Consider the following 22,283-nt stretch of genomic DNA (forward strand, 5'->3'; position numbering starts at 1 on the left):
CGGCTTCTCCTTTGTCTTTGGATGTGGGGTATCTTTTTTGGTGAGTTCCAGTGTCTTCCTTTTGATGACTGTTCAGCAGCTAGTTGGGATTCCGGTGCTCTTTGCAAGAGGGAGTGAGCGCACATCCTTCTACTCCACCACTTTGAACCAGTCGCTCCTCCGGTCTCAGTTTTTCAAAGTTACTAGATTTTTTTCCAACTTTACTCTACTTTCCTCATAGTAAGTACAGCAGTGAACCATATAATAAAATTTTATAAACTTGAACCACAGTCATCCCAAAGGGCCTCATGAGCTCCAGTCTCCAGTGAGTTCCGTCTCTAGCTGAATTCAGTCTCCAGAGACTTCATTACTATTTAATAAATGGGTTTTCACTTTGGTCTTAAATGTGATTTTTGCATTTTCCTTTTATAAATAAATAATTCCTTAAAGTGCTGCTTTTGTTTTTTTTTGTTTTTTTTAATGACAAGTGGTTATCATAGTGAGCAATCCAAGAAATATCTTTTAAAAGACTCGGGCTTCCCTGGTGGCGCAGTGGTTGAGAGTCCGCCTGCCGATGCAGGGGACACGGGTTCGTGCCCCGGTCCGGGAGGATCCCACATGCCGCGGAGTGGCTGGGCCCGTGAGCCATGGCCACTGAGCCTGCGTGTCCGGAGCCTGTGCTCCGCAATGGGAGAGGCCACAACAGTGAGAGGCCCGCGTACCGTAAAAAAATAAAAAAATAAAAGACTCGTAATCTGCCTCTCAAAGGTGACATTTTATTAATGAATAAGGAAGTAACTATTTAGTAAAGGCAACTTATCTATGGAATGAGCAGTTTTGGAAACGGTTATATGTAATGTGATTTTGTTGCCAAAGTGAGTTATGTATCAAGTATTATTTGTTAAAAACAGAAAAGCATAATACCTTTGTGTTTGTTTGCAAGAACCAACTGATTAAAATCAGGAACGTTTGAAATTTACTATCCAAATTTTAATCAAAAATTTTCTATAGGTACTGGATAGGATTGAAAAATGAGTACCTTGACTTGATAGGATACATTTATTCCATTTTGGTCACATATCTTTGTGAGGTATCTCTTTGAGCTATAACAACTCTTTTTTTTTTTTTTTTTTGCGGTACGCGGGCCTCCCTCTCTCGTTGCGGAGCACAGGCTCTGGACGCGCAGGCTCAGCGGCCATGGCGCACGGTCCCAGCCACTCCGCGGCATGTGGGATCCTCCCGGACCGGGGCACGAACCCGTGTCCCCTACATCGGCAGGCAGACTCTCAACCACTGCGCCACCAGGGAAGCCCCTATAACAACTCTTAATACCAGATCTTAAAGTGGTCTTAGATCAGACTGGTTGTCTTTTTGATCTTTGTTTTCTCTTTCATCTCATAGACTTGATACTTACCTCTAAGTTAGTGCTTATAAGTTAATGGTAGACATTTGTCTATCATGTTTCTTAACAACATTATTAGTGGCATTTGCCTTTTTCATGTTCTTGCCACTACCACTTTTCATCTTTTTTGGTCATCTTTGTTGTTAATAGATACTGAGCACCTTCTATATGCCAGACACTGTTCTAGGTGTGTCTCTTTTAGGAGAAGGAAAACTAAGGTTCAGGAGAATTAATGTTACACAGGAAGAAGGTGGAAGAAATGGGCTTTGAACCCAGGTGTAACTCTCCATACAAAGCCTATTCTCTGTTTTCTATGCTGCTGCCTTTCTGCAGCACACACACCCCTGTGCACCCACTTATCTCACATCCCACAATTGAGTTGTGGTCTATTTTTATTTTAGAGTTGTCGTTAGGATAGAAGCTTCCCTTCTGTGGAAGTGACTCTTTGGAATATACTGTCTTTTTTATGTCATGGAGGAAACCATATATGCTAGAAACTTTGTATGTCATGGAGATATATGCTAGAAACTTTCTCTGTAGATTTCAATTTATCCAATGATAGTTTAATATCAGAAGTGTAAAAAGACTATTGGTTATTATAGTTACTATTATAAAATAGTAACTCAGTAGAATCTGAGAGTGAGTTTACTCCAACCCTGCCTAGAAGAAAGAATGTGCCATTAGGTATATTAAGGAATAGCTTCTTCTTATGATAAATGAATGGTGTATTGTATAGTTCTTTGATTTTTCTCAGTGACCATAGAGGCTGGTACTGCAAGAGACAGCTCCATCTGCAGCTGGAAGATTATTTGTTAGCAAGTCTTACTAGCATAGTACTGTACTGTTAAGTCTTATGCAGGCATATGAATTTAAAGAAATGTTTTTATTTACATATTCAGCAATAGAATACTGATTCCAATATGACTGAATTGTAAAGATCCTCTTCACACACAGGTATCTACAGGAGGTGGGTTACACAGATACTATTCTAGATGTGAAATCCAAACGAGTGCGAGCTTTGTTGGGCTTTTCAAGTGATGTCACTGACAGGGAAGATGACAAAAATCAGGACTCAGTTATAAATGGCACAGAGGCTGAAGTTAAAGAGACAGCAATGATTGGGTAAGTATTTTGTCTGGAAAGTTGTTTGGCTGTAGTTTTAGTTCTTATTAATGTTTTTGGCTTATGGGTGACACTTGTGATACTTGTACTTTTAGATACTGCTACAGAAGTAATTTAATGATAAAGTTTAATAAAAAAATTAAAATTTTATTTGGTAGAAGATAACATTAGTTATCATTTATGATTACTTTAAGAATATTTTTAAAGATTTTTTAATTGCTTGAAATTTATGGATTTAATATAGATTTTAATATCTTGAAGCTCAGTCACTATTAGAACTTCGTAAAAGATCTTATTTGGAAATTCACTTCAAATCAGTAAGAGTGAAATTTCATTCCTGGTGACCCAGAGATCATATAAATGCTTAATTCTTTTGATGTAAACCTTTTCTTAGCCATTTGCATGTATCTAATAATGCTGTAACTCATCTTCCCCTTGAAAAGTATCTATTTCAAGTATATATATTTTAATTGATAGAATAAGTGAAAAATTCAATAGCAGAAATTTTTTTTTGCTTTTTGGATTATGTATCATACAATTATATGTAATTCTGGTTAAAATGAATGTGGACAGTTAAATAAGGAGATGCTTCTTTATTGAAAAAAATTGACATGATTCTTAAAGAAATAAAAAACCAAATTCTTAAAGAAATAAAAAGCCAAAGATTCTTTGAATGTCTGAGTATGATGTTACTTTATTTTAACTCATGTTTAGGCTGGAAGAATGGTTTTAATTGCGCTCTATACGTTTTCTAGTGAGAACATAGTTTCTATTATTTGGAACATAAACTAAAATTATGGGGTTTAGGTAAAGGTTTAAAAATACGACTTTTATAAGCAAATGTCACTGGAGCCTTCTTAAATGTATTCATTAATAGTTAAGGCTATATAACTTGTTTTAATAAATGTAAGATGTAGATTGTTTCTCTGTGTAGAAGTAGACAATGTAGGCATTAATCCTGGTTATATTTTTACCTAATGAATTAGCTCAAATTATTATAAAGACCCTCAGGAAAGACCACTCTAGTTGTCTTGTGTTTTGGCCTTGACCTCTCTTTTGAAACTGATAAAGGTATTATTCTGAATCTGACTTCTATAGGGATGGAGCGTAGTAGGTTGGAAAAAGACAAAAACATAGCTCTGAGCAGATTTGAAATTTAAGATTTATCTGTTTTGAGAATTTTGCCCATAGTTGTGGCTAAATTTTTTCAGGAAAATGTCTTCTTATCTATAACATTTCCTAATGAGAGAAATCATTCTTTTCTGGCTATTAAGAAATTTTTTGTTAAAATTCTTTAGAGAGAACTAAAATAAAATCTTACATATTTGAAAAGTCAATCATTTCAAAAAGGTTTAACCAACAGCATCAAGTTTTGTAGTAATATTAATTTGACTAAAATATTGTTTTTAGTAACTTTATGTACACATTTGCTTTTTTCAGCTCTTTAGCTGTTCAGAAATGCAAGATTGCATCAGAGAAAAAATGATGTATTTACTAGTTATTTTCTTAGTTATGGAAACTTCTGTGTCAGAGGAAGAGTTGCAGAGAGGAAAAGAAATAGAAAAAAAACAGTGGTAGAGATAATAAGAAAAATATTTTTAAAAGAAATGCATTAAGTTTGGCTTAAAAATCAACATAATAGTGAATCAGGAGGGGGAGTTCTTTATATTGGATTGCCATTAATCTAAGTAGTAGGTATGATTACAAAGTACTTTTAAAAGAGTAGGCAGGGCTTCCCTGGTGGCGCAGTGGTTGAGAGTCCGCCTGCCGATGCAGGGGACACAGGTTTGTGCCCCGGTCCAGGAGGATCCCACATGCTGTGGAGCGGCTAGGCCCGTGAGCCATGGCCGCTGAGCCTGTGTGTCTGGAGCCTGTGCTCCGCAACAGGAGAGGCCACAACAGTGAGAGGCCTGCGTACCGAAAAAAAAAAAGAGTAGACACTTCCTTCCTATATTGCTTTTCCAGTTAGAATCCATGGAAATGTAATAGATAAGAATCAATGTAGATCATAATATGATTTGGGGGTGTCATAATACAATATAAACAGAAGTTAGTACTGTATATCATGGATTAATTCTTATGTCGAGTTTAAAAAATTAACTGAGCAAGGTGTATATGTTTTAAACCAGAAAATCTGAGTTAACAGATTCTGCCTCCGTGCTGGATAATTTTAAATTCCTTGAAAGTGCAGCTGCAGATTTCAGTGATGAAGATGAAGATGATGACATTGATGGAAGAGAGAAAAGCATCATTGATACTTCAACGGTGAGTTGAATAACTCAGATATAAACATTTTTAGGGACCATTATGCATACTTTAATCCATACCCTTCAACTTCAACCCTTAACTTTTTTTTTCCATAAAGAAAAAAAAGTTTGGGGAAATTTAATCTAAATTCCTCATAAGTTTGGGGAAATTTAATCTAATAAAAGTTTTTGTATTGATTTCAAATTCAAGACTTTTTATTATAGCAGCTTTTTCTTATAGGCCTTCATTCATTAGCTTTTTGTTAATTCATTAAACATTTCAACATTTTTATAGGGTTAGTGAACATGGTAAATGTGTGTTATAACAATGCATTGTTATTGGTGCTATAAGACAATAGAACTGACAGACCCATTATGGTGCCTGATGGTGACTGGCGTCAACTCTAATCGGTGTGGTTTTTGTTTCTCATGTCAGGGTTGCTATGGTAGGCAAGTTCTACACGTTTTCAGAACTCTTCCATTAGATTTCTCCAAACTTCTTTAGGGTTATTCTGTGGTTTTGTTTAGATTTTTGTAAGTTTATTGTTTCCATGGTAGAGTCCTGGAATAAGAAGTATCTAAATTCGCCCTTCTCTTCCCTTCTTTATTCTATCCCCTTCCACCCTCTCCCCTTTTTAACCTCTCCCCTCTTTTCTTTCTCTCTTCATATTCCCTCTTCTCCTTCCTTCTCCCTCTTTCTCCTTCTCCTTTTTTTAAGTAAGAGATGAGGGCGTGCTTCTCTTTGTTTAGGAGAGTGTTCACATTTCCTCCTTCACGTTTATTTAAGAAGAGGGAGGAGAAAGTAAGGTAGTGTAAATAAAGCAGACTGGAACGAGTCAAAGCCTTGGGCTAAAGTCCCAGTTCTGTCACTAATTATCTGTGCTTCTTAATCCTTCAGGCTTAGTTTTTCAGTTTGTAAAATGGGGATTATAATAAGTAACCATCTTATCCCCAGAGTATTTTGTGAGGAATAAATGAAACACTGTGTATGAAAGTGATATGTTTAACTATAAAGTGCTTTCTAAGTGTAATTTCTCTGTTCTCTTATGTCCTCTGCTTTCATCAGAGACTCTCAACTTACTACTTCCAGATTAATGTTTCCCCGGGCCACTATTCAGTAGTACTGTGCTAATACAGCACTGCCATGGGTATTATTTGAACTTCACATAGTTACTCCCTCTTTTTATTATTCAAACAAGTAGTTATAGCACATGTTTAAATATACTGTAGTAAAAGAAAATGCCGAAACTTGTATGATAACTTTTCTCTGTCCTAATCATTTGGAAATTCTGTGCTGACTTGTGATTTCTATGGGATGATTGTACTGAGATATTATTTTTCCATCAGAATACATTATTCATAGCTCAGTGGTTAATAACTAATTATGATGCTTTATGTTTTGTTGTTAGTCATTATATCAGTGTAAATATTAAAAAATCTATAAGCTGTTTATTACAACTATCAAGTGTGGTCTTAATAGAAATTCCTAACTGTAAACTGGTTTCTTTTTAAATAATTGAATTCATAAATATCTTGACCTCCAATTAGTGCAGATAATAGCAATTCTGTGACCAAGCAATGAAGGCACAGCTAATATAAACATACTTAACCCCATTTAAATATTGGACCCAAAATTTTTTCTAGTTTTTCCTTTAGAAAAATATTTCTAAACAAATAATTGGTTTCTTTATAATAGTTTTGCTAATTTTTATTATATATTACATTGATTTTCACAGCTGCAGTATAATAGCTACCTGCCAAAAGACTTTAAAAATCTAACTCTATGTAGCAATGTATAAGCAGGACTTAGAAGATTTATTGCAGTGCTGTATAGAGAGAGAATGGCTGAAAATTATGCTGTTAAAATGTTTAGTAGAACAAGCAGGTTCTTAAAATGTTATTTTATTTCTTTAATCAAAAATAGTTCAATAGGGCCTCCCTGGTGGCGCAGTGGTTGAGAGTCCGCCTGCCGATGCAGGGGATACGGGTTCGTGCCCCGGTCCGGGAGGATCCCATATGCCGCGGAGCGGCTGGGCCCGTGAGCCATGGCCGCTGAGCCTGCGCATCCGGAGCCTGTGCTCCGCAAGGGGAGAGGCCACAACAGTGAGAGGCCCGCGTACCGCAAAATAAAAAAAAATAAAAAATAAAAAAAAAAAAAAGTTCAATAGATTCAACTAAGAAAATACAGAAACATAAGGCTCTTAGTAGCTGTTGGTTGTGTTAAGTCTATTTTCTTCAGGCATTTTCTTCAAAAAGCTACATATGTTCATTGTCCTTTCTTGCTCTTTGCCCTGTATTGGAGTTTGATTTTTCTTTGCATTACACTCTGGGTCATTTTCCTCCTCCCCATCTCCTTCTCTTTTCTCATGTTTGATCTCTTCACCTTATGATTCCAGAGATATTTCTAAATGTATAAAAATGAGACATAATGGCCCTTGTCAGATTCGCTATTAAATCTAGATTATGTCTCTAAAAGATCAATATTTGAAGAAAAATTTGAATATATAGACAATTATTAGAGGAAATTGATGCAAGGTTGGGACAGTAGAAATAATAATGGGCATTGTTCCCCCTGCCCCACAGAATACCTTCTCAGTCTTGTGGCATGCATGCATTTCTGAGTTTGTAGCTTTTGTGATTTTAGCTTTTGTAAGGGAATGATGTACTAGAGTTAAAATTTATCATGGTTATATTCTGAAAAACTCTTGCAATGTTTTATGAAGTGTTTCTTTCTTTGGTTAGATTAGAGTATCTGCTTGCTGCACAGACTACATCCAAGAAATGTAAGATTTGGTTGTGGTTCTCATAGTACAGTATGTCAGGGACATTTTTCATCTATCTGTAATTTAAATGCAAGTCTTATATTCCAGTGTTTTCAATATATGATTCCATTTGTTTATTTAAAACAAACAAGCCATCATTTAACAAAGTTTAAATTACTACTTTAAAATGTATAATGTATATCTTTTAAAAATGACATCTGTGTTTTCTACTGAATTGGATAGGTGTTACAGTTATTTAACACAACAAAGATGCAATGAGAAATTGGGTTTTCTCATTCAGTGGTAAAAGGATATTGTCTTCTTTACTTAAATTAATCCCATAATATATCCTAATATTTTAATTGAGCATGTTTTTTTCATTAGATTGTTAGGAAAAAAGTATTGCCTGATAGCAGTGAAGATCGAGATACAAAAGAAGCTCTAAAGGAGTTTGACTTTTTGGTTACATCAGAAGAAGGAGACAATGAATCCAGAAGTGCAGGCGATGGAACAGACTGGGGTAAGAAAGCATACTGGATCCAACTAGAGATGTTATATAAATGAACGAAACTAATATTTTACTAGGAGGGCAACATCTTGAAGAACACTTTAAATCTCTTGTAATGTTGAAATGTTGAACATTCTGTGGACTTTTTTCTATTGTCACCTATTTTCCAGGGTATATGTGTGTGTGTGTTTAAAGAAGGTTGTACAACTAGTTACCTCATCTTTTAACATAAGCAATACAGTATGAAAATAATTTGAATTCATATATAGAATGTTCTCTGTTTTCTGCCTAGACAGTAGAACTTGCAAATCTAGATTTTGTGGAAATTGAGTATGAGAATGTAGTAGAGGATTTTAGCTATCTCATCTTTGGCATTTTCTGTGCAAAAAGAAGTATAAGTTAAAAAGATGTAGTTATTCATTCATTTTAGTCAAGTTTCATTATTTTGTACAAGGCATAGAATTTTTTTGCACAAATGGTTCTAAACAAATTTAATATTTTAAACATCTAATAAGGGTTCAAACAAGTATTTTAGGGCAAACTTCTACAGCACAGATCATTCTAGGCGTTTGGAAATGAATTGTCCTATCAGTAAGGTAGGATTGTGATAAATTCTTCAAAAGTGATCAGTTCTATCAGGTGTGTGTATGTGTGTGTGAGAGAGAGAAGGAGAGAGACAGAGAGAGAGAAGGCATGTAGATACTGAGAATGAGAAAATTTTCTTCTGAGGTTGAAGAATTCCAGGATTCCCTTGGCTTACAGTCTATGTACTTTAAAGACAGATAAGGTTAGGGAAACAGTAACTATCTTAATTTTTCCTTGAGGCTTTGTCTTCAGGGACTCTGATAGCGATAATGCCACTTCTTTTCCTTTTTTGTGGTAAATATTTGAAGAATTATTTGGGATAATTACTTAGTCATTGAAGAATATAATGGCTATTTAGTGACTGGCTCCCCCCCCCTCCCCCGCCAACAGAACAAAGATTGGAAACCAGGGGAAGTTAAAGTGAAACGAATCTCGCTTCTGTCTTATTCCTTACTGAGCTTATGTATCAAGTTATTTATATATTTTAGGCCTCAATTCTTCCAATATAGTTAGATCCACTGTGCTACACTGAGGTCACTCTCTGAGGAGTCACACATCTGTATAAATAATAGTTGGCCTTTTCTTTGCCAATCTTATTGCAAGGGTAATTGGGATTCATTTTTCTCCAAAGACAGCTGCATTGTCCCTTCATAACTTCCTTTGCTTTAAGGTGTGGGTCATGGCCTGGAGTATTATGTGATACAGGTCTGTAACCTGCTGTGAATTTACTGGTGAAAATGAGTGACTGTTCCCACATCTGAGCTGTCTCACTCTTTAGTAGTGTCTTGGACATTTCTGTTTATGAGTGTGAGTGAATGGAGTCTTTCAGTTGACTGAAGGTTTCTTTACCAGGAGTTTGGCCTTGTATGTGTTAAGGATTTTATAATTCAAATTCAAGTCATTTCACTTTTAATCAATTAACAAAACTAGATTGCAAATCCTGTTTAGTTGAATGGGCATTTAAATCACTTTAAGGGCTTCCTTTATCTGTTCCCCATACCCCTAAAAAAAGCATTACTGTGCTTATGTTAAGAATCTCCTTAGTTTCTCACAAGCAAATAGATTTTACCACAGTTCTCCTGTGATCTTCCGTTACTGTTGTTATCAGTATAACACCTAGTTAAGAGTATGATATAGCTAAATTTTTACTTTAAAAAACTGAAGACATTCTAGGATCCAAGAGCCAACTCAGTTTAATTTATTATTAAGATGTGATTGATGAAAATTAACATTTTTGATTGTTAGACTTTCTGAAAAAAGTAGACTATTTCTACTATTGTTAGTAGAATATATTGGTAGTTATATCTATAAAAATGTTTAACCTATAAAAACTCAATAAAAATGTTGAGTTTATATTCAGAGACCCAATTATCTGTTTTTTAAACTGTGGATTGAAACTTGTTAAAAATAGATTTCTGTTTATTCTGGTTCATTTTGGTTTATTCCAATCACTGAACAAATATTGATCACATGCCTTCTATGTGCCAAGTCTTCTAGGTGAAGATCTCTACCCCTGTGGTCCTACATTCTACTAACAGGATATAGCAGTAAGGGACAAACATGATAAATGATATAGTATGTCAGAATATGATAAATGCTATGGGAAATAGAAAAAAATAGAACAGAGTAAGTGGGATAGAGAGTGCTCGGGTCAGGGTGGGGTGGAGGGGAACAGGTTACAATATGAAATAGATTGGTCATGGTAAGGCCCATTGAGAGGGTAACATTTGAACAAAAGACAATATTGATGAGGGAGTTAGCCACATGGTATCCAGGGAAGGAGTGTTCAAGAAGAAAACCAGAGCAAATGCCCTAAGATAGCCGTAACCCTGGTATGCTTGAGGAATTCAAAGAAGCTAGAGTGGCTGGAGCAGAGTGATTCTGAGGGGAATGTAGTAAGAAATGACCAAATCAAGTGGAGCTATGTAGACCACTGGTGAGATGGGGAACCATGGGAACGATTTGAGCTGGAAAGGTGACATGATCCAGCTTTTGTTTTAAAGCATCACTTTGGCTGCTGTGTTGAGAATAGACTACCCAGGGCAATCAGTGTTGGCAGTAGACTTGGAGGGGAGAGTGGGAAAACATTTGCAGTAATTCTAGCAAGAGCCAGAGGTTAGGGAAGTAGTGGATATGCTGAGAAGTGGTCAGATTCTGGATGTGTTTTAAAGGTAGAGAAAACGGTATTTCCTGAAATATTTGATGTGGGGTTTGGAAGAAAGGGAGATTTTTGGTCTGATCAAATGGAAGTGTGGAATTGCCTTCAAATAAGATGGGGAACCCTGTAGTTGGAACAGATTGGATGGGGAAGATTGGGAGTTTGGTTTTGTATGTTTGGTTTGAATTTTTTTTTTTTTTTTTTGCTGTACGCGGGCCTCTCACTGCTGTGGCCTCTCCCGCTGCGGAGCACAGGCTCCGGACACACAGGCTCCGCGGCCATGGCTCGCGGGCCCAGCCGCTCCGCGGCATGCGGGATCCTCCGGGACCGGGGCACGAACCCGTGTCCCCTGCATCGGCAGGCGGACTCTCAACCACTGCGCCACCAGGGAAGCCCATGTTTGGTTTGAATTTTGACTTCCTAATGGAAATATAGAGTAAGCAGTTGGGTATATGTATGAGTCTTGAATTCAAGTGAGTGTTCTAAGCTAACACTTATATAGCATTATATGTATATAGTAAATTATTTTATAGTAAGTATAAAATATATAACATATTTACTCTTTAAATTTTCTACTCCTGAAATAGTGAAAATTACTGATTGAATTTCTTTTTTACTAGAAGCTCAGTTTCCTGATTTAAATATTTTTAAATTAACAGGTCACTTAAATTGTTTTAAACATTGAATGCCAGGTTGATTAATAAGTTTACAAAGTGCTATTTATAAAGCCTATAAAATAAAAATGATCATTTGCTGATAAACCCATGCCAAAAATATACAATTTTTGAAATGAAAAGATCACTGAAGACTATTTTGTACAAATGTTTAATAATCTTCTTTCATTACATAACTTAATAAGAAATGGGTTTTTTTGTGAGTCAATCCTAATCAAATTCAGAAAATGGGATGAAAATGAGGGTTTTTTTTTTTTTTTTTTTTTTTTTTTTTGCGGTATGCGGGCCTCTCACCGTTGTGGCCTCTCCCACTGTGGAGCACAGGCTCCGGACGCACAGGCTCAGCAGCCATGGCTCATGGGCCCAGCCACTCCACGGCATGTGGTGTCCTCCCGGGCCGGGGCAAGAACCCGCGCCCCCTGCATTGGCAGGCGGACTCCCAACCACTGCGCCACCATGGAAGCCCGAAAATGAGGGGTTCTTGAATATAGACTTTTGGGGCTTAATGTACTAAAAGTAGCTCAAATCTTGCAGGGTTTTTTTTTTTTTTTCTATGTCTATTTCAAGAGAGATTTAATATTATTACCTAGGAAATTGAATTGATCACTTGTTTCTTGGATATTATATTTTATGTGACATGTATCTATCTAATGAATAAGTAATGACCTTAAAATTAGTGCTACTATGAAGAAAATGGTTGTTATGTCCATCCATTGACATAACAGTGAATTTACTGTTCACTGTTCAATATTTTATTGAATATTGTTCAATATTGTATTGAAAAAGGCTGTTTCATTTGTTTCACTCTGTTTAGAAAAGGAAGACCAGTGTCTCATGCCTGAAGCTTGGAATGTGGACCAGGGAGTAATTACCAAACTCAAGGAACAATACAAAAAGGAGAGAAAGGGGAAAAAGGGGGTGAAGAGTAAGTGGAAAACATTGTATCTGTAAATCATAAATCTTACCTGTTTCATATCCCCCAATTTTTTTCTCCAATGTTTTCCTAAAACTACTTACTCTTTTTCTTTTCTGCTCCTGACCTCTTTCCTTTTCACTTGTTCTCAGGGGTTGAAATTAAATAGTTAGCTGTTTGATTATGAACTTTAAAAAAAAAAAAAGGCTGTGTGTATAATTATGGAATTATAATATATTCCAGTAATAAATCCAGAGTGTCATGAGTATGTGGAACTATGTTTTCAAACATATTGATCACTTGATTTTTAAAATTAGATGTGCTTAATTACAGTAATGATTTTTCACTGTTGACAATTTTAAATCTCGTCTAGTGTGACTGACTCTCTGGCAAGCCACCAAAATTATTACTTATAATTTTAAGTCTTGGAGACAGAAAGAAAGTTAATTTCTACCCCTGAATATTCTATAGTTAATTTCTACCCCTGAATATTCTATGTGTTCATAACACACAGTTCATTTGCTCTCATCACTATATGCTATACAGGGCACAGAGTCAGATACACAACTTTTTTTAAGTATTTATTTTTCTAATTTAAATTTTTGGCCGATTTCATTTGTAATATTACCAATTAGATTTTTTTTCCAACAAAATGAGTACCACATCAAAAATGGAAGCTAAAATGAAATTTCTAGCCCTGTGAATTATATCTATATAACTTATTCAAATTATTAATAAAGTTTAACAATAGATCTAGTTAAGTATTTAAAATAGAAATACAAAAGCTTTCAAACATCCCTGAAAACCATCTTAAACACCTTCTTAGGAGAGCAAGGCTGAACTATCTCCTTGTGTTACCACTGTTATTGACAGTATGGACATGGGTTTCCCTTTTATCGCAATAGGAATTTCATCCTTTGGGATATTAAAATAGTGTAAAGTAGGATTAAAATCCAACTGGAGTGAGGCATGTGTTTAAAATTGCAAAAGGCTGGAAGGATATGCCTTTTCTTTTTCTCTTTTTATAGTGATGCTAGGGATTATCAAAGGCCAGTCATTCTTTTAAATCTAGTAGTTACCGATAAATACGTAAATTTTTATTTAAAATATCTTAGAATTTACAAGTATTTAGCTTTAATGGATAAAAAGTCAGTGGCCATTATTGACGTTAGTACTGTACCAACCATTATGTAACTGGGAGAGAATGACATTTGATGCCTTCTCAATGTAAATTAAATCCCAATGAGGAAGGTTTAATATTAAAACATAAGAACATTTTATACTTTTTATTAAAAAATAAATGTAAATTGATACAGCCACTATGGAGAACAGTATGGAGGTTCCTTAAAAAAACTAAAAATAGAACTACCATACGACCCAGCAATCCCACTACTGGGCATATACCCTGAGAAAACCATAATTCGAAAAGAGTCATGTACCACAATGTTCATTGCAGCTCCATGTACAATAGCCAGGACATGGAAGCAACCTAAGTATCCATCGACAGATGAATGGATAAAGAAGATATGGCACATATATACAATGGAATATTACTCAGCCATAAAAACGAACGAAATTGAGTTATTTGTAGTGAGGTGGATGGACCTAGAGTCTGTCATACAGAGTGAAGTAAGTCAGAAAGAGAAAAACAAATACCGTATGCTAACACATACATATGGAATCTAAAAAAAAAAAAGGTCATGAAGAACCTAGGGGCAAGACGGGAATCAAGATGCAGACCTACTAGAGAATGGACTTGAGGACACAGGGAGGGGGAAGGGTAAGCTGGGACAAAGTGAGACAGTGGTAGTGTATATCTGGACATATATACACTACCAAATGTAAAATAGATAGCTAGTGGGAAGCAGTCACATAGCACAGGGAGATCAGCTCAGTGCTTTGTGACCAGCTAAAAGAGAGGGTGGGAGGGAGGGAAACGCAAGAGGGAAGAGATATGGGGACATATGTATATGTATAACTGATTCACTTTGTTATAAAGCAGAAACTAACACACCATTGTAAAGCAATTATACTCCAATAAAAATGTTTTTTAAAAAAGGACAAAATAAGCATTCTCAGAAGAACAAAAAAAATACTGATAAAAATTTAATCTTAAACAATAGTGAGACATGGTTTGTTATGGCTTTTCAGAGCCATGATAAAAGCAGTTAAACTGAAATTTTAAGGAATATTTGTCTGTCATACACAAGAAACAAGGAGAATATTTTAATTGTCAGATTGACTTAAAGTTGATATATTTAAGCCATTATGCTACAATAATGAATGTCTTAAAATGTACAAGATCTTTCAGTTGGAAAAGCATCCAGGACTTATGTAGAATCCATCTACTATTATATTTATTATTAGGTTCTTGTCAAATAGCAAAGCATCACTATAGTTGGAATTTAGCATTTAAGGTCTAAAACTGCACCATTTGACTGGAACAGTATTCCTGCTAATAGAAGCTATTGGGTTTCCTGGACCTGGGGATTTTGATCACTATTCAGGCATATGGCACATAGCTTTTTAGTATGGTGAAGAAAAATGATTCTTTAGGAGGAGAAATTTTAATGTCTTTCACTGAAGAGAGAGGGACTGTAGACTGAGGTTCAGCACATTTTGTTTATCATCAGTTCAGGTTATCTTGATAAAATGATAGTCTGGGAACGAGTGAAGACAATATAAAAACAGAACTGGAAGACTTAAAATGAAAATAGAACTGAAGGAAAGCTTTGAATTGATATATGGAGCATTAATTTATAAACCACCATGGGTATTTTTAAAATTGAACTGTTACTCATTGGAAGAAGTTGAGTCTTTTTAATATGGTCTAGTAGAAATATTTCCAGTCAGATTGTGTTCTTCAATCATACTGTCTTAGAATATATTTCTAGGTAGTAGTTAAAGTTGCTTTAAAATAGTTGTATTCTTTGCTGGTATAGGAAAAAAACCATAATGGACTATGGGTAAGATTTTCCCATTCTTAATTAAACTTATAACAGGAAAAACTACTGAAGATCTGTTTCAGCCTCTATCCTATATAAAACAATCAAAACAGGGATGTGGGAGAATGCAGCATCAAAGTACAGGTAAGTAATTGGCAGGGCATGAGACTTCACCTCGGATACCATAGCTTCAGGACTTAAGGCAATGAATGCAACTTAATATAAACAAACAAAAAAGAACGTGATTGTTTAATTCAATGTATGCAGTAGCTTCACAGTCTGTGGTATCTGTCTGCCTTTAGAGCAGTATACAAGGATTATAGAATAATACTATTTTTAATGGTCCAAATTGCACATGAGCATTTTTTTGTGCAAGTAGTGATATTATTCCATTAGCTTAATCTAAAAAATATATGTAAAACACAATTTTTTCAAGAAATAATAAACTTTTAAAATAATTTGAAAACTTAGAAAATAATTACTTTTTAATATAGTATAGTAGGGTAGTTTTAAAGGTGAATGTTGGCAGATGTGAGTAAGGTTTATGACTCCATTTTGATGCAGTTGGATAATTCTATTTCCTCTTTTTTGTTCTCTCCCTCCCTTTTTGGGGGCTAGGGCCCAATAGGTCAAAACTGCAAGATATGCTTGCTAATTTGAGAGATGTTGATGAACTTCCCTCATTGCAGCCATCTGTGGGTTCACCTTCCAGACCCAGCAGCTCCAGGCTTCCTGAACATGAAATAAATAGGGCAGATGAAGGCAAGTATTTTAGACACTAGAGCACAAAAAGCACTTGGATGTACTTATATAAATTAAGTTATTAGAAAGGGCTCTCTAAGAGAAGAATTTTATTCTACAAATGTTTGAACTACGTAGTACTCCCCATATGTAGGCTTTCTTATATTCAAGGGGGTTTGATTCCAACTGTAATCTCTAAGATTTGAAAAAGGATGCATAAACTTAAAAATCAACTCTAAATTATAGTTTAGAACATCCCCAAGCTCCACAGAAGCCATGTATTTGGTGTGTACACAGGTAGTTCTAATTATACCATTCCAACAAAGAGAAAATTACTTTAAATTATTATTACTATAAATAGTAAATGTTTGAGACTCACGTAAATATTTTTAAATATTTAAGCAATTTATCATTCACAAATGAAAAAGGGAAAAAAGACACCTGAAGGTCTAGTCACATTTTCTACTTTCTGTTTTTCCTTGTTCTCTTTCAGTCCTTGTCTATGTGCACTTTTTGCAGAGTTATAGTCACCATGTAGAATAATTCAATTTTATTTATTTGTATGAAATCATAAAAATAATCTTCATAATTTTAAGATTATTCTATTTTAGACTTTATTCTTAACCATTCCCCCTTTTTAAATATATATGTGTGTGTGTGTGTGTGTATATATATATATATATATATATATATATATATATACATACATATATTTATTTATTTATTTATTTATTTATTTTTGGCTGCATTGGGTCTTCGTTGCTGTGCACAGGCTTTCTCTAGTTCTGGCGAGTGGGGGCTACTCTTCACTGTGGTGTGCAGGCTTCTCATTGCGGTGACTTCTCTTGTTGCGGAGCACGGGCTCTAGAGGCGCACGGGCTCAGCAGTTGCAGCACGTGGGCTCAGCATTTGTGGCTCGCAGGCTCCAGAGCGCAGGCTCGGTAGTTGTGGCGCACGGGCTTAGTTGCTCCACGGCATGTGGGTTCCTCCCGGACCAGGGCTCGAACCCATGTCCCGTGCATTAGCAAGTGGATTCTTAACCACTGCACCACCAGGGAAGTCCGCCTCTTTTGGATATTTAGGTTGTTCCCAGTTTTTTACAGTACAGTCTTATGGTATATAAATAGAGTTTTCTATCTTTTAAGTTCTGATATATCTATTTATAAATGTATATGTTTAAATTGATTTTAAAATATATATATTTACATTAGCTGAAAGTCCAGAATGACATAAAAGTAATCTTAATGATTAATGAATATATTTCAAATTTTATTTTTTTTAATTTCCTTGAATTTAAGTATTGTAATTATTTGCAGTAGATATGCCTCTTCACATTATTATTTAATGAACAAAACAACCTGGGAAAAAGCCACAGAAAAATCATATGTTTTATTCTTTCTTGGCTTTAAATTCAGCTATGTTTTAGAGAGACATAAACTGACGGGACCTTGATGAATAGAGTTTCATGTTCAGAATACTTTTTCAGTGAACTGTTTGACCATTACGTGGTTAGTTATTTGTTAGAGTTAATTACAGTATACTGGGAATTCATTTTCCATACGTTAAATAATGAAAAACCACATGTTACGCCTTTATATTCTAGGTGAACAATTTATTTGATGTAGACATGTGTCTTTTGAATTAAGATGTGAAGTCATAGGCCTCAATAGGTATGTTTGCTGTTCACTAGGATATTCATTCAGTTGACACTTATAGATGTGAGAATTTTAATCAATTTCATTTATTCTAAGGTCAGGTCTAGATAAGAAGAAAAGTTAGTTTTTCTCTTATTCTAATAACTCCAAAAGAGTTTTATCAGAGATTTCATCTTGCAGAATTCTAATAATAGAGGCAGAATATGTACTAAATGACACATGTATAAAAAAGGATGATATAAAGCAAAGAAAGTGCCCTTGATAGGAAAAAAAATGTTAAGAATCTTAGAACTGAAGCATTGAATATCTAACTTATGATCTGTAGGATTGGTCCTAAGTCTTCCCCCTCAGTGCAGGATTTTCAGAAATAGATAAGGCACTTAAGAAATATGCTGTAGATTTCATTGCCTGTGACTGATGCTTCTTGATTTCCAGTCCAGTTTCAGAAAAAATTTCCATAGCTTGTGTGTGCTGTATAGGTTTATTACTTATACATTTTTCTCTATAGTGAAAAAGAAAGGACAATGGATTTGTTTCATGTTGTACTTTTCTTAGATGATAACTTTATATGGTTAAGATATTTAAAAAAGTAAGCAATTCTTCAGGATTTTCTGCTCACTGAATTTTATTGTGTTTAAAAGCATTTAAAAATAATCAAATGTAGACATGCCCTTATGAGACTAATTGTTGACTATTTACATGTTTTTTTAAATGTTTCTTTTGTCTTTCCCCTTCAGTGGAAGCATTGACGTTTCCTCCTTCTTCTGGGAAGTCATTCATCATGGGAGCAGATGAAGCCCTTGAAAGTGAACTGGGACTTGGAGAATTGGCAGGCCTTACAGTGGCCAATGAAGCAGACTCATTAACTTATGATGTGAGTAGTAGTTTTAGTTTTGTTGTTTTTATTTATTTTTTAAAAATAAAAAAGTTAATTTTATAGAAAAAGTGTCGATGGTAAGACTTCTTCACAAGTGTAGAATTTGGTTTAGTTTTAATCACGAACTTTGAAAATATGTATATATTATAAAAATAAACAATAATACTTTTCACATCATGCAGTGACTAAAATTATGGGCTTTACCTAAATTCATGAATTAGTATAGCTTATTCATTGGTTTTAGATAAGGGAAAGAATTCCCTTTTCTATCACCAAATTTGGATTTTGTCTTATGTTTTAGGGCACCAGTGATTAGTTGAAATTCATGCCTGCCTAAAGGCAACATTTGTCTTGCTTCTTTAATACATCATCAGTATCCTGCTGAGAAGTAGTTTTAGCTGTTGTTAGGCAAGGGTGTGTACAGGATGCTTTCCAGATGTTAAGGCTGACCTATCAGTGATTTGGACCATAATTGGGATCTTTACACCTTTATGCATGCATGCATTTACTTAATCTCAAATACAGTTGTTTTATAATTGCTCATCATAATCATTTATCAGAAAAACAGTTGCTTATTTCATAAAGTAGTCACCGCCTATCTTAGCTCTTCATTAAAATCCTCTCACTTTGATATTCATTATCTTTGTTGGGGAATACAATGTAGCTCCTGCCACATGGAGGATGTAGGATGGATCCCTAAGTGAACCTTGGAAGTGCTCAGAAGAGGAACCCTCGCCACTCACTCCTTCCTGCAAATCAAAAACTCTCTCCCTCTATGCTAAGTCCTTTAGTAAGTCTTTTGGGTTTTACCTCCAAAAACAACTGAAATCCATATAGTACGTCTTTTTACCTCCCCTCCTAGTCCATTTTTTCTTCACCTGGAACTACTACAATAACCTAATCTAAACGGCCCCTTGCACTCCATTCTCCACATATGCGATACAAATTTTGAAAAAAAAAAGAAATTTCTGTTTTCAGTGTTTTTATATCCTTATATTTTACATGTCTTTTAAAAACACCATGTAGTTGGCTTTTATTTTTTAACCTTTGACAACCTTTTTAAATTAGAAAACATTTAGTCCATTTCTTTTTAAAATAGTTAAGGATATAATCCTTAATTTGGATTTAATCCTGCCATCTATTTGTGGCACCTGTGCTGTTTGCTTTTCTCCTATTTTTTCCTGAGTTGGGGTTGATTATTTTTTATTATTCACCCCTCCCCATTATTTGGAGTTTATGCACTCTTTCATTACTTTTTAGATTAGAGATTACCACACACATCCTTATCAAAATTTTACATGCAAAGATCTTTAGAACACTTTATTTAAAAAACTCTCACCCTGCGTATATGTCATTCTTGTTATATATTTTATTTCTGTATACATTTATGTCCTACAAGCTTCTGTTTTGTACACTCAATAGTCAGTTAGAATTACCCATTTAAATTATCTATTTTGCTTTTTTCCATTCTCCCCTGCATATCTGACTGTCCATCTGGGATCACTTTTCTTTTACTCTAAGAACACAATATTTCTCTTTAGTGAAGATCTACTGGTGCCCAGTTCTCTTAGTTTCTGATTTTCTTAAATTGTCTTTGTCTTTTTTTGCCTGAGTAGGTTAACTGTTATCTCTGATTTTGAATTTCACTTGGCAAAAATTTTTTTAGTGCTTTAAATCTATTGTTTCATTATATTTTGTTGTTGTTTTCTGCTAAAGTCAACTGTCAGTTCTATTTTTGGTTATTCAGTGGTAATCTGATTTTTTTCCGTGACTGGTATTTCTCTATGCCTTGATTGTCAGCTAAGGTTTAATTTTCTTTTTATTTAACCTCCTTGAAATTCTTAGAGCTTCTTGGCTTAATATGTTTCCATGAGTTTTGTAAAGTTCTCAGCCATTTCTCTCCAGATACTGCTTTTACACCTCCCTCCCTCCCTCCCTCCCTCCCTCTCTCCCTCTCTCCCTCTCTCCCTCTCTCCCTCTCTCTCCCCTCTTCTCCCTCTCTCCCTCTCCCCCCTCTCCCTCTCCCCCTCTCCCCCTCCCTCCCTCCCTCCCCCTCTCAGCTCTCTCCCTCTCTCTCTCTCTCCCTCTCTCTCTCTCTCCCTCTCTCCCTCCCTCCCTCTCTCCTTCTCTCTCTCTCTCTCCCCCCCTTCTCCCTCTCTCTCTCTCCCTCTCCCCCTCTCTCCCTCTCCCCCTCCCTCCCTCCCTCCCTCTCTCTCTCTCCCTCCCTCTCTCCCTCTCTCCCTCTCTCCCTCTCTCCCTCTCCCCCTCTCCCCCTCTCCCCCTCTCCCCCTCTCCCCCTCTCCCCCTCTCCCCCTCTCTCTCTCTCCCCCTCTCTCCCTCTCCCCCTCTCCCCCTCTCTCCCTCTCTCCTTCTCTCCCTCTCCCCCTCCTCCCCCTCCTCCCCTCCTTCTAGAACTCTAGTTACATTGTTAGATCCCCTTTTTATATTCTCTCTCTCCGATCCCCTTTCGTCTGTATTTTCCATCTTTTGTTTTTCTGTACTTCAGCCTGGATTTTTTTAATGACTCATCTTCTGGTTAGCTAATTCTCTCTTCAGTTATGTGTAATCTGCAATTGAACTCATCTATTGAAGTCTTATATTTTTTGCTTCTAGAGCTACTTTTTAAAAATGGTTTACAGATTTCTTCCAGAATTTTCAATCTTGTCTTTTATCTTCTTGAACATAGTAAGCATGATTATTTTAAAGTTTGAATCAGAGACTCAGTAGTTCTGTTACTATTATGTGTTGTTTCTGCTTGTTTTCATTTATGCTGTGTTATCTCATATGGGTACAGTTATTTTTTAGTATGCCCAAATAACTGTATTTGAAAAATTGTCTGTAGAAATAACTTCAGGCCTAAGTTTATCTTCCCCCAGAGAGTATATTTTAATTTTCTTCTCTCATATGTCTGCAGCCACTAGAAATCTGGACCACCTGACTTCATTTTCAATTTTTGAGATGATCTAAAGTTGATCTATGGTCTTTGTAAGGACTGGTGTTCTTCCAGTTCACTCTTATGTGTAAGATACAGGCCCTTGAAATTAAAACCTAAAGCAAGGTGTTCTGCTAAGCCCTACTGTCTTGGCAGGCACTGGACACCAGTTTATATCCCCCTGCGTCGCAAAGCTGTCAGAAGCACCACTCAGCCTCTCAGCCACCTCCTCTGGAATCAGTAAACACCCTCCGGGGAAAACAGCTCCAGAGATCAGGCTCACTTCCTGAGGCCTCTGTCTTCCCCTGGATCCTGGGTTTTTTCCCACTATTTTGTTGGATCTTCATTTTTTTATTTTTAGCTCTGCTTTACTACCTGTCCTCAGTACACAGTTGGTCCTAATGATCTAGTCCATCATGGCCAGAAGCAGAACTTCCCATTAGATGCTTTTGTTCCCTCTGCACTAACTCCACAAAGAATTTGTCTAATACATGATAGAACTCAGTCCTCTCTCTAGAGAAAGCTCATTCTTTTTTCATAGCTCTTAATTGTTAGAAAACTTAGTGTTTGCTTCTAAAAGTAGTTCCTAGTTTTACTAAGCATATTAGCAGTCTATTGCTATGTAACAACTTGCACCATGCTTAACAGCTTAAAACAATAAACATTTATATCTCATAGTTTCTGTGGGTCAGCAGTCTGGGGGCAGTTTAGCTGTGTAGTTCTGGTTGTTCATGCAGCTGTAGTCAAGATGTTGGCAAGGGCTGCAGTCTTACACAGACCTGAC

The 22,283-nt window shown here is 35.8% G+C and overlaps 1 protein-coding gene across 3 annotated transcripts in view; it reads left to right on the forward strand.

The window, feature by feature from the left end:
* The window catches only part of STRN (striatin), a 110,466-nt gene that overhangs the window by 62,664 nt on the left and 25,519 nt on the right, over nucleotides 1–22,283 (forward strand). Inside the window, exons 5-11 of one of the 3 annotated variants that reach the window (XM_081254160.1) lie at nucleotides 2,336–2,503; nucleotides 4,633–4,768; nucleotides 7,896–8,031; nucleotides 12,251–12,361; nucleotides 15,352–15,438; nucleotides 15,913–16,056; nucleotides 18,428–18,564. In XM_081254160.1, the coding sequence (XP_081110286.1) occupies nucleotides 2,336–2,503; nucleotides 4,633–4,768; nucleotides 7,896–8,031; nucleotides 12,251–12,361; nucleotides 15,352–15,438; nucleotides 15,913–16,056; nucleotides 18,428–18,564 (919 nt within the window). The remainder of the gene's footprint in view (nucleotides 1–2,335; nucleotides 2,504–4,632; nucleotides 4,769–7,895; nucleotides 8,032–12,250; nucleotides 12,362–15,351; nucleotides 15,439–15,912; nucleotides 16,057–18,427; nucleotides 18,565–22,283) is intronic. The other 2 variants (XM_081254158.1, XM_081254159.1) reach the window with 2 other exon arrangements.

This window comes from Mesoplodon bidens (assembly GCF_964165515.1).
Source record: "Mesoplodon bidens genome assembly, chromosome: 14".
NCBI lineage: Eukaryota > Metazoa > Chordata > Mammalia > Artiodactyla > Ziphiidae > Mesoplodon > Mesoplodon bidens.